General features: G+C 45.1%; 1 protein-coding gene across 4 annotated transcripts in view; it reads left to right on the forward strand.

Moving 5' to 3' along the window:
• Positions 1-12,600, forward strand: part of zswim8 (zinc finger, SWIM-type containing 8) — a 35,853-nt gene extending 23,253 nt beyond the window's left edge. The window contains exons 17-27 of one of the 4 annotated variants that reach the window (XM_074645548.1): positions 170-325; positions 505-727; positions 1,896-1,940; positions 4,266-4,555; positions 4,675-4,898; positions 5,163-5,660; positions 6,946-7,123; positions 7,243-7,416; positions 7,507-7,626; positions 8,483-8,661; positions 9,352-12,600. In XM_074645548.1, the coding sequence (XP_074501649.1) occupies positions 170-325; positions 505-727; positions 1,896-1,940; positions 4,266-4,555; positions 4,675-4,898; positions 5,163-5,660; positions 6,946-7,123; positions 7,243-7,416; positions 7,507-7,626; positions 8,483-8,661; positions 9,352-9,555 (2,291 nt within the window). In that variant the 3' untranslated portion in view covers positions 9,556-12,600. Of the gene's footprint in view, positions 1-169; positions 326-504; positions 728-1,895; positions 1,941-4,265; positions 4,556-4,674; positions 4,899-5,162; positions 5,661-6,921; positions 7,124-7,242; positions 7,417-7,506; positions 7,627-8,482; positions 8,662-9,351 lie in introns of all 4 variants that reach the window. The other 3 variants (XM_074645547.1, XM_074645549.1, XM_074645550.1) reach the window with 3 other exon arrangements.
• The last annotated feature ends 622 nt before the right edge of the window (positions 12,601-13,222 follow it).

Below are 13,222 nucleotides of genomic sequence, written 5' to 3' on the forward strand. Positions count from 1 at the left end.
CAGCAGGCTCCAGCCCATGTAGTGCTTTAAAAGTCATCTTTGAAGAATAGAGTAAAATAGATTTTACATTTCTGAGACGTAGATATCCTGGGCTACCGTACGTTAGGTAATCCTGCTATGGTAACACAGTTGATAGAGATAGACCTCTGTGCATTTTGTGTCCTTGCAGTGTCCGATGGGCCTCCTTCATCAGGTGACCAGCAGAATGAAACGGCTCCATTTAAGCAGGAGGCCACGGTGCCCAGTCGGCTGACGCTCGGGGCGCGCTGTGGATACAACCAACGCTGCTGGGGCTCGCCTGTCCGGCAAAAGAAGAAACACACCGGTAAACTCAATAATGTTACAGACTTAACGCTGTCAGAGAATCAACCTCACTTATATCCACATGATCAGACAGGCAGTGCTGTGAGTTTTAGCCTTGTGGTATCTCTGAAACAGCTCCATATAAAGAATGCACCAACCACACATACAGTGATAGTGATGTGAACGTGTTTGTCTGGACAGGCATGGCGAGTATCGACAGCAGCGCTCCGGAGACGACCTCGGACAGCTCCCCCACCCTCAGCCGCCGGCCGATCCGGGGCGGCTGGGCAGCGACGTCTTGGGGGCGAGGCCAGGACAGCGACAGCATCAGCAGTTCATCGTCCGATTCGCTGGGCTCCTCCTCCTCCAGCGGCTCCCGCAGGGCAGGGGGCGGGGCCAGGGCCAAGAGCACCGACACCAGCAGGTAAACAACAGGCCCTGTTCAGACCTGGTATTAACATGCGTCCTCAGTGATCGGATCACAAGTGGACAGCTTTAAGTACAGGTGTGAACACCTGGCATTAGAATGCGTCTCCACGTGCGTCTCCAGTGGCCACTTGTGATCAAATCCCACTTCTCCCGCTCTATATGCAAATAAACACGCAGTAAACACACGGCTAATACAGCAGACGTTGTGACGTAATATTACAGGAATGTCAGTTGTGTTTATCCTACATATTTGTTAATTCTGGTACATTGTATTAACATCAAAATAAAAGGTTATTGTACCGGCGGTCCCCGGGGACCTCCGCGCCGCCAGCACCGCTGCCTTTGCCAGACAACAGCGGGGTACAGCGCTCCAGAGAGCCGGGGAGGACAGAGAACAGGCGGGCGGGTGGTCGGGTGTCAGCACCGTGCAAAGCAGCGGAAGAAAAACACCGACACATCTCCGACAGTATGATAATAATGCACTTTGCGTGCCTAGTCTGATATTCTGTAGATATGTAGCCTATAAACAAGATATATTTGTATAAAATACAGTTGTACCGACAGGATACAGTAGAGCACAGAGGCCGTTTCCATGCCGACAAGCGCTCGTGTCTGCCTGTTTATTCACCTGAGGGGCGCGGTGACCCCGCGGATCCCAGCTGGACATCAGATGAGTAGGCGGTCCTTAATGTGGCCCAGGACGCATTCCCGTGCACACTGCTAAAAGAATGTGGTCATATGTGGCCCAGACCACCTCTGAATGTGGTCAGAAAAATCCGATCTCAATGCGTCTCGAGTGCGTTCACACCTGTACTTAGAGCTGTCGGATCACTGAGTACGCATGTTAATACCAGGTCTGAACAGGGCCACAGACTTCCTCCTCATCGGATCGCATCAGCACACCAGCTGGGTTCAAAAACTCAAGGCTGCACGTTAACAGAAGTCTACTTGTGACTGATTCCTCATCAGTTGACAGTTAACTCCCTGTGGTATTTTATAAAGGAGGCTAAAGCTGGCTTTATAACAGCTGTCCCGCTGTACATACCTTTTTATATCTAGTTCAATGTGAACACTAAAAACAACACACAAATCTTTCGTACATGATCCGGCCATATTCCCCACAGTAACTGTGTTAACATTCTTTCATTGACTTTGTGATACAGAGCGATGGGCTATGAAACTACTAATAGAACTGGAGTCCCATCCAGGTAACTTCTATTTCTCCTTGTCTCATCACTTCTTTCATTCACTGTGATAAGAGAGGCGGGTTGGCTCTGAGAAGAAATGTATTTGTTAGATGTGTTAACTGAAAAAGAAAATCTGACTGAGCCTCTCTTCAGCTTCCTTAAATGTTTTCTTCCTCCAGCATCAGAAATTTGAAGGAGAAAACACAAGCAGCCCGAACAGTCTCAGCTCTTGTGGTGTCCAAGTGATATATCTCTAGCTGCTGTAGCCCCAATGTGTAGTCCCATTTTATTTTAAGGAGGCGCACGTCAGCCATGGCATCACTACGCTACAACGCCGTAACGCACAACGCAAATCCAACTCAATAAAAGGGATGTTCGTTGCTTAAGGGGAGACACTACAGGCAAAAACATTGTACATGCACTAATCAATTTTGAGATTTTGGGCTGTTTTGCTTCCATACCAGGTCTTCTTTCAGACTAGTGGAAAGAAAACATCCAAAAATACACATTTAGGTGTTTATTTTACTGCACTTTGTCTATTTGTGTCTGTAGATTTCTCCTAAATTCATCCAAACGTTAGCATTAGATCATGCCTCATTTGCATATTTAAACATAACATTTGAGAAAACTTGAAATGCAATAAATAATTGCCTTGATGTCAGTAATCAACTGTCGTGTCTTACAAAACGTATTACAATCCATATCTTTCAAAGGCTGTTTTTCTCTCTCTTCAGTAGCACCAACATGAACCAGACTTTCTGGTTTCATTCCTATCTATACCTATATCTACTATATAATATTTTATTCCTAAAATGGATTTTTGTTATGGCTGTTGACAGTATTTTCTGATTTATGGAGTCATATAGAGATATCCAAAATCCCCTCTGTAAAAACCTTTGACTGTAACGTGTTGACAAAATGAAACAAGAATTGTGAACCCGGCTTTATCCAGTGTTCAGATTCCTGCTCCTGAAATCTATGCAGATTAGCACATATTTAACTAGAATGGCCCTCGGAGAGTGCAGACCTCCGTCCCCCAGAATGGAGACCGTTCAGCTTGCGCCATAATCCACGTGTATTTTTGTTTATGTCGAGATCAGCTGTACGTAGCGGAGCATCGTAAAACACTTCATTCAAACTGGACAGAAACAAAATAAAACTCACCTGAACCGTCGTCGTTACTCTTTCCAACAATCACCAAGTGTGCTTTGGTCGAACTCGACTGTAATTTCAGAGTTTAATGTGAAAATACGCTGAATCTACAGTCGTCTTCACCTATTCTTAAAAATATTCCTGAATCCGGATCATGATCCGGATCGCCACCAAAATCGAATGGATTGTTCATTGTGCCACAGCCTATCCCTCTAAAAAATGTCATTCAAATCCATCGCGGACTTTTAGAGTAATCCTTCTAACAGACAAACAAACAAACCAACGCCGGTGAAAACATAACCTCTTTCCTAGGCCTTCAGCCTTGGCGGAGGTAATAAGATAATGTCTCATTATTTAAACATACATTGCAGAAAACTTATAATACAAATTATAATTTTCTTAATGTAAATAAATCATCTGAGAAAGTTTTATGTATTACTTCAAAATGTTTATGTTCATTTGCCTTAGTGTCTCCCCTTAAAGCCTGACCTTAGTGAAACTACCAAACTGATCTGAATTATAATTATTAATCATATGTCCTTCTAATAAATGTCTGTAATTAATATTTCTGGAACGGTTTAATCACAGAACAAATGCTATCAGGTGTAAACAGTCCAGACGACATGTTCAGAATTATCACATCAGTTCACAGTGAAAGACATTAAACATAGATTATCAAAGAGAAAGTGACTAATATGTTCAGCGATGTGCTGAGATACGAGCAGGGGCCAACAATGAGCTCCCTAATTTCCTTGGTTTGTAGGTAGTCTTGTCGTCTGGCGAGTGATATAACGGCTGCCATATGATGGAAATAGTTTTAGTTCCCTTCAGATTGGCTTTCCACTGCTCTTATGCTTTCAGTAAATTGTTGAATTTGACGTCCAGTTATTTACCGGACATTTAAAGCGAGAGCAAATTATGAGAAAACTACATTTTTTACCAACCAAAGTATTCAGATAACATAAAAAAGAAGAGGGCAACAGAAAAACCAAACACAAAGAGGCCTACGATAAGCAGGTCAAACAATAAAAAACACTGGTCAGAGATGAGGTAAAGCTAGGTTGGGAGTCTGGAGAGGTCAGTCTGCTTTGTTGAGCAGGCATTCCTGATTTACACTACATATTTTTTGTGTCTATATTGTGAACAACTACAATGAATTCTAATTCCCACGTGGTGTATTTCTCTTGTGTTCAGGTATAAAGGGCGACGTCCAGAATGCCACGCCCCCCACGTGCCCAACCAGCCGTCGGAGGCAGCGGCCCATTTTTACTTTGAGCTGGCCAAGACGGTGCTGATCAAAGCCGGAGGAAACTCCTCCACCTCCATTTTCACCCAGCCCTCAGCCAGCGGGGGCCACCAGGGGCCCCACAGAAACCTGCATCTGTGTGCCTTCGAGATCGGCCTGTACGCTCTTGGCCTCCACAACTTCGTCTCGCCCAACTGGCTGTCGAGGACCTACTCCTCCCATGTGTCCTGGATCACTGGTGAGGCGGGGGGTGCTAGACACAAACATGTCTTTCTTTGCTGTCCTGCCTCCACCCTTTTTCCTTTCTGCCCACATACATACTTTATCCTCTCTCTCTCTCTCTCTCTCTCTTCTCAGGCCAGGCCATGGAGATCGGCAGCGCTGCCCTCAACATCTTGGTGGAGTGCTGGGACGGTCACCTCACCCCTCCGGAGGTGGCATCCCTCGCTGACCGAGCATCACGGGCCAGGGACCCCAACATGGTGCGGGCGGCAGCGGAGCTGGCCCTGAGCTGTCTGCCTCACGCTCACGCCCTCAATCCTAACGAAATCCAGAGAGCCCTCGTGCAGTGCAAAGAGCAGGTATACTGTGGGAGCGGGTTTACACTTCACAATAAATGATTAGCTCGGAGCTTGAATCACAGAACCGGAATCTTTTTCTAATTTCAGAATTAATTGATTAATTGATCATTTATTGTAGTTATTGAGGTGCTCTTAAAATCAATTGAAGTTCTCTGAAACCTGCTGATAAAGAAGACAGTTAATGATTTATTATAGTAAGTAAAGTAAATGATCATCATACATGTCCCTTCCGCTCTGTCCCTGTCCTCCCCCGACTCCCTGCAGGATAATGTGATGCTGGAGAAGGCCTGCATGGCAGTAGAGGAAGCAGCCAAGGGTGGAGGCGTGTACCCTGAGGTCCTGTTCGAGGTGGCTCACCAGTGGTACTGGCTGTATGAGCAGTCGGTGGGTGGGGGCTCAAGCCAGCCGCATGAGACCTCCCGGCGCTGCGGGGCCAACGGGGGCTCGGGTAGGAGAGCCCAGGAGACCAGCTGCATCGTCCTGGACGCCGGATCCAACATGGAGTCCGCCGGGATGGCGACGGTCACGGCCTCGGTCACCGCGGCGACCGTCGTACCGGTCATCTCCGTGGGCTCTACCATCTATCAGTCCCACGCCATGCCCGGGCAGGCCATGGCTCACGCCCACGGCCCAGGTCTCCACCCTTACACCACCATTCAGGCCCATCTCCCCACCGTCTGCACCCCACAGTACCTGGGACACCCTCTGCAGCATGTCCCCCGACCCACCGTCTTCCCTGTTGCTGGGGCTGCATATCCACAGGTCCGAACTACTCGTCATACTACCACTGGGCTTAATTTTGTACCAGTCTATACATTGTCTTTTAGGAAAATGTTGCATATTATACCTTTTAAGTACTGAAAGGATTCATTGTTTTTTGTTTTTTTAAATTTGACAATTAATTTTTTTGCCGATCAACTCATATTTCAATCAACTCTAGTACTGTTCCATCCTCCGGTTTCTGTGCACAATTTGTGCATAAGAAAACCTGTTTGGAAACCATAGAAATGAGCAAAAAGAACAAACAGTGTAAAATGTTGGATGCTGCTTAGCTGAGGTGGAAAAGTTGTTAAATGCTAGTTGACTGAGTTTCTTACCTCACAGACATTAGACCTGAAATCATTAGTTAGTTAATTAATCAATTAATCAATCAACAGAACATTAACAGGCTATTTCAGGTTTCGAACAACTCATCACATAGTCATTTTTCAAGCAGAAAGGCTCATCAGTTGTGTGTATTTGCTGGTTTTACTCAGACGTGTAAAAAAGTAAAGTGAGTATCTTTAGGTTTGAGACCGTCGGTCGAACAAAACAGGCAGTGAAATTGTCTGTTCATTGCTCAATCATTGTTATGATTTCAACTGTTTTCTGACATTTTATAGGCTGAATGATTAACCGATGAATTGAGAAAATAAGCAGCAGATTAATTGACGGTGAAAACAATTGAAATTTCAGAAATGTATTTGAAACCTGCCGAACAATTTCATAACTTAGATGATGTCTTTTTACTGGGTATCCTACATTTAATGGCATATTTATTTATTTACTGAGTTATTTATTTATTCATTTTTGATTTTGGCAGGTTCCATCCTCCGTAAGAGTCGGATACAAGCACAGCAGTTTTAACTGCTTTTGACCTCTTAATGTGGGAAAATGCCCACGCTGACGTGCTTCTATACATGGCCTTAAATACAGATCAATAAGATCGCTTCCTGAACACATTTCACCATCAGCAGATGGATTTATTAGTAGTTTAGCTTTTGAAATCGTGCTAAAAATCACATATTTGCTATCAGAAAATCCTGTGGTCCGTTTGTTACCCGAACAGAACCAGAGTCCACTTGGAAGTGTGTTTAATTGACGGCAGCTTTCACACCAGCCGGGAGAACCGACCGGGTTAGGTGTGAAAGCATCACTGAGACGCACACTGACAAATCTGTACTGTATATCTGCTACTGTTGTCAAATACATGTCGGTTGTTTGTACTTCACGAAAATTCTCACACTTTCATTTCTCATTGTAGTTAAGTGTGTGCCTGCCTCCTCAGGGAATGCACCCAGCATTCATCGGTGCCCAGTACCCGTTTTCAGTGGCCACTGGCCCCCAGCCACCTATGGCAGCCACGGCTGTGACCTTCCCCGGTGTCCCCGTACCGTCCATGACTCAGATCGCCGTCCATCCCTACCACGCTGAGACCGGCCTGCCGCTCAGCACTACTGTAGCAGGTCAGGACTACACTGTCTGTGTGTGTCTGTGTGTGTATGTTCTACCTTATCGTACGTCGGTAAGCCTTACGGTACAATGGGATGGCTTCCTGTAAGTTGTGCCTGTCATATTTTTACAGTAGGCAGTGTCCACGCGGGCCCCACCATCCAGGCCATACAGGCGACTGCTCTGCCCACCCTCTCCACCCAGCCCGTTGCGTTGATCAGCACGCCTTTCCCGGTAGAGGACGAGCAGCACAGCCAGCCAATCAGCCAACAGGGCCTGCACTACCTGCATTCTGCCTACAGAGTTGGTGAGGAGTTAACTGTATTTTACTCTCACCGATGTAATGCATATTGTATAGATATAGGTTAACTGAAATATATTGTCCTCCTGTGTGAAGGCATGCTGGCGTTGGAGATGCTGGGCAGGAGAGCTCACAATGACCACCCGAACAACTTCTCCAGGAGCCCACCTTACACTGAGGACGTCAAATGGCTGCTGGGACTGGCTTCCAGGCTAGGTGAGGATGATTTGAGTGGCTGAAGCAGGAATGTATTGGTTAGTCGACTGGTTTATGGATTGTTGAGGCATCCGGTACATACTTGAGCATGGCTGGAAGCACACAAACCAGTAACACGGCTAGAAAGTCTCTGCCTGCTGTAGGTAGTAAGCAGACTAACTACAGTGACAATGAACAAAAGAAGGGTTTAAATGACCATCAGTATCACAATAACGAACTGTGGACTGGACACTCATTATCATCGCAGAAGGTGGAGAAAGTAACATTTTAATAGTGGAGACAGCAGCTGTTTATAGCAGAGACGGCCACCTCCATTGAATGAATGACCACACAGCAAAGCTCACATACAGTCAGATCATACAGAAAGAATTCCATTGCGTTGACTCCGTACTCCAGAACACATCGGCTTGGAAATGAAACGGGTAACATTTAGACGCTCAGCTGTAAGGGTGTTTGATGGTGTTCACATCTCTATTGGATGAACAGTGTAGGACTGATTGCCCTTTTTTATACAAACCAATAGCAGCTTCAGGACAGTTAAATCAGGACGGTGATCTTAAACGTACAGACGAGGCGACCGGGAGTCTTTCCATGGCCAAACGGCGGAATGTTCTTGATTGACTGAACATGTGTAAATAAGCAATATTGCCACACACTGAATGTATGTACACGAGCTGTCTTCATACTACGACTGTTTTATTTGACACTTCAGAAGATTGCTTTAAGTTCAGTTTAAATCTGAATTGACACACACAAAATACACTTTAGAAACTGTCTCCTCTTCCTCTTTTCCCCTCATCTAAATGTCCAATCCTGCTTCCTTTTCTGTCTCCTCTCCGCCTGTCCCTCCCGTCAGGAGTGAACTACGTGTACCAGTTCTGTGTCGGAGCAGCAAAAGGTGTCCTCAGTCCGTTCGTGCTGCAGGAGATCATCATGGAGGCTCTGCAGAGGCTGAACCCAGCCCACATCCACGCCCACCTCCGAACGCCTGCTTTCCACCAGCTCGTCCAGCGCTGCCAACAGGCCTACCTGCAGGTACGACGCAGTCATAGTTGCTTTCATAAAGGGCTAGATGGACAGACACCGGTGCAGTTTGATCTGCAGCAGAATCAGCCCACACGTATCAGTAAACGGATAATCCTGGTTTATACAGCAGTTGGTCTGATCAGACCTTTTAGCAGTAACTTATGAATCGTCCCTGCAACTAATTTTCTTGAGAAGCAAATTAACTTCAAGTTTGTTCCATTGACTGAAGAAAATATGTGGATATAGGAATTGTTATGTCTGTTAAGTCAACTGATAACAATCTGCGCAGCCGTAAACATCTGCACTCGTTTCCATTTTTCTTGCTCTGGAAAAGAGACGACATCTACATCTTAACCCGATTACAAACAACGAGCACATCAGACCTGTTAGAATCCATGAAAACATCATAGATGTGGGCAGCGATTCAGAAGCATGTGACCACCGAAAAATTTTTAGTCCACTTAAAGGAACACGCCACAGTACAGTTAGGAGGTTCATGAGGAAGTGGGAGTAAGCTGTGCAGGTTCTGGGCTGAGTGAACAGCTCTCATTGGGACGAATGGGCCTCCATGTTTGGATCCATTCTCCGTTGTATAACGGCTCTTTAGTGACTCCATCTGAGTGCTCCTTGATTGCTGAATTGTTCATGTCCATCCAGGCTGCCTGTAGAATCAAACCTCCCCTCCCTCTCTCTCTGCAGTATATCCACCACCGGCTCATCCACCTGACGCCTGCCGACTACGACGACTTCGTCAACATCATCCGCAGCGCTCGCGGTGCTTTCTGCCTGACTCCAGTGGGTATGATGCAGTTCAACGACGTGCTGCAGAACCTGAAGAGAGGCAAGCAGACCAAGGAGCTGTGGCAGCGCATCTCTCTGGAGATGGCGACCTTCTCCCCCTGAGCAGCACGCTCACGGGGGAGAGCGGGCTGGGGCCGGGGCCTGGTTCCCCCGGGCTCGAGGAGTCCCATCCGGCGCCCACTCAGCCTCCAGCATTGCTACTGCCACCGCACCGAGCAGGCAACATTCATGCTGTCTGGTTCTGTCAGGGACCCTGCTCTCTGCTACGTGGACTCAACAAACACAGCACACAGGCAGTACAATCAGCTCCCACGCCCCCCCGACCCGCAGAGACTTTTTATGTGTGTTTGTCCACCCAGAGCTCAGAGGAGGAGCCGGGTCACCTTCCCGCTCTCCTCCGTCGTTGACTGACTCCTCACTCCCATTTTATCATGGTTCATGTTTGTGTAACTGTGGAATTAAAGTGTACTCCTTCCTTTCTTCATCTTACTTGTCTCTTCCATTTCCCCTAAAACTGAAGACATTGACGGGGATCTCTCTCGCCCTCCATCCTCCCGATATTTTTGTTTAGTTTTGTTTTGAATGAAACCACTGTTGTGTGGCTCATTTTCATGCTGCAACATTCCTGTCCAGAGTGGTAGTTGCTGTGAGGCCTCATTCACCAAAAGCTTGTCACTATGGATCTGAATCTTTGCAGTGTGGGAGAAAAAAAAGGAAGATTTGCAAAGAAAAAAAAAAAAAAAAAGGTTTAATATGAGAAATTATATTGTGAGTACGGGTGAGGATTTTTCAGTATTTTGTTTAATCTTTTTTGATACTTTGTATAGAATATGATGTTTATGCAGAGAGGAAACGGGAGAGAATGAGAGAATGTTAAAGGTGCTGTTGTTGTTGTTGTTGTTGTGTGGGATCCATATTTACATTTCAGCCTGCCTGAGGAGTGACATGAGAACAGCTCCAGACCAAAAGCAGAGGCTACCTAACCACCGCTGGGCCACGCAGAGTCAGCAAGGGCTTACTCAATGTCAAACCAGTTACAACATCTGGATCAGTCTTTAGTTAGGACTTCAGTAGGGCTGGGTATCAATTTAAACAAATTGATTTTTTTTTTTCAGAGCTCTTTAAGGCTTAAATATAAATCTGTTTTTCCCCAAAAAGATTTCTTGATATTTACTTTGTCAAATTCAGTCTGTAGTCTTAATACAACACCTGTACAAAATTCCAGCTAAAATAAAATGCAGTAAACAATCAAGTGATCAAAAGAATGTGATTATATGACAAGAAACCAAGCATTCACGGCCACCAGTTTTACAAACACTAATCCGTGTGTACTCATAAAGTACTGAGATACCATACCCAGCCCTTCTTTTCGGCATCCAAATCACTGACTGGTTCAGATGCACAGACAACCCCCAGATGCTTCCCGTTTAAAAAAGTTCAGGGAAGCCTCTGTACACTGCTCTATGTTGGAAGTAATGAAGTTGAACAGATGTACAATTTGCCAAACTAATCAGTTAGTCGTCCTCCTTTGTCTTTCAAAGTTCTCCTTCTTGTAAAACCGAAACAAAGTTTGAAAACATTGCTGATAACACGTTCTGTAAATCTCTTCTTTGTGGAGCTTGTCGGGTTCATTTTCAGGTGCAGTGTCCTCTTTGCCTCATTCTGGTGCACCTAATGAGCTCAGCAAAGCCCCCCCGCTACAACTACGATTGGTCGTTTGAAACCACTCCGGGCCACACCCGGAAACAAACTTTAACAAGTGACCCAAAGATGAGATTTGGGTCGTGTCTAAAAGGTAGCCCACAAGTTGCCAAAATGTGTGAAAACTCTCACAAGACTCGCTGCCCGACGACCTATCCTAACCTTAAAGGTGCTAAATGCAAGATTGGGGGCATTTCTATTGCCTCCGCACGGCTCTCAACATGCCGACAGCTCTAACAGTGAAAACAAAGGAAGCAGAGCTAACAGTGTTTACCTGGAGGGGGGGGGCTGGAGGGGGTGGGCTGGAGGGTGGGCGCTACTGTTCCACGTCTGACGGCGTCATCGGCTGTAACCGCCGTACGACAGCCGTGCAGAGCTGCGGCCGCGAGCTAGCCAGTGGGGCGCTCTCACATGCACGAACATGTCAACAAAGCACAGAGAAACTCAGATTACAACACACACAGAGAGAGTAACACTTCACTCTCTGCTCAGGTAGACATTACTCCTCTATATCTTTACATAGACAATAGTTGTTGTTTCTGGATATCATATAGAAAACCTTTAACCGTTCAAGGTCAATGCCTAACCTCAACCAACCAACCAAGCAACCAAGAGTTTTGCAACATGTGGGTTACCTTCTAGACACGTCCAGATATTTGTGCTAATTTGTAAGTGTTTTCAAAGAGTACGGTTTGATTTGACTAGTTTGTACGGTCCCGTACAGGGCTAACAGTGGCTGTGTATCATTTTCTTTGGCTATCTTCTTCAAAGTTCACACTTCAAAACTGAATAGTGTATTTAATCAGCTGCTGGAATTTGGAGGCTCCTTGAGGTCTTTAGTATCCCAAAATTCACCGTGTGTCGCTCACTTGTCACAGCTACAATGACTCCTCTGCAGACTGTCTCGCAGCGGGGACAGTACAGCTACAGCTCACCGGTTCACCTCCGAAGTTCACTCCTTCAGAGACCTCCACTCTAACACAGTGGCCCCTGAAATGAGACACAGCCGTGGTTTGGCTCTGGGAAACGCCCTGCTTTGCTGGGCAGTGTAATGCACACACAAAGTCCAAACACTCACCCAGACCTGATAGAAATCAAATCACACACAAGTGTTTTTTGAGTGCCCCCCTCTGGTCTTCAGTGTGGTTAGCTCATAGACATGGTGCTGTTACTTTCAGACATGTTGACGTTCCATCTCTTGTCCAGGCAGCTCGCTGTGGTTCTGAACACGCCTCTCTGATTGGCTCTGGACCTCACAGGTGAAGGTGACTTAGTAGAAAATGTACTGTGATATTTTTGTATTCCTCAAAAAAGTGTAGCTTGATTGAAAAGTTCTATATGTGCTGATTGCAAAAGGTTCTAATTTAGAGTGAAAAGAATAAAAAAAAGATAAAAGCAATACTAAAAGTGTAGAGTTTACTTAATAAAGATAATTCAAAACATGAACTCTGCATTCGGCTATTGGTACATTTCACAACTTTTAAGGACAAAATGATTTAAATGAGGGCTATTAGAGTGTTCATACTGGGAAGTTGATTTACCTCAAAAGAATGATCCGCTGAGTTACAGACGTCTCTAGTCTATTGCAGGGGTCAGCAACCTGCGGCTCTGTAGCCCCTCTCCAGTGGCTCCCCGTGGATCTTTTTTAAAAATTAGTGGAAATTAATAAGTTTTTTTGTTTACATTTTCATTTTTATTCATTATTGCTGTAGGTCTATGGTACGACGGAGTATTAGGGTCACATTGAGGAAAAAAAATTTATCTGAGATTTCAAGAATAAAGTCATAGGTTTACGAGAAAAAAAGTTGTAATATGAGAATAAAGACAGAAGTTTAAGAGAAAAAAGTCGTAGTATGAGAATAAAGTAATAATATTAGTATATATGTGTATAGTAGAATAGTAGTAATAATTTTACGTGTTATTTTCTTTTTTTCTCGTAAAGTTGTGACTTTATTTTCGTAAAATTACTTATTTTTTCTCGTAACGTTATGACCGTATTCTGGTAATATATGACTTTTTTTCTCGTAAAGTTGTGATTTTATTCTTGAAATCTATAAAAAAAAAAATC

Source organism: Sebastes fasciatus, chromosome 9 (assembly GCF_043250625.1).
Source record: "Sebastes fasciatus isolate fSebFas1 chromosome 9, fSebFas1.pri, whole genome shotgun sequence".
NCBI lineage: Eukaryota > Metazoa > Chordata > Actinopteri > Perciformes > Sebastidae > Sebastes > Sebastes fasciatus.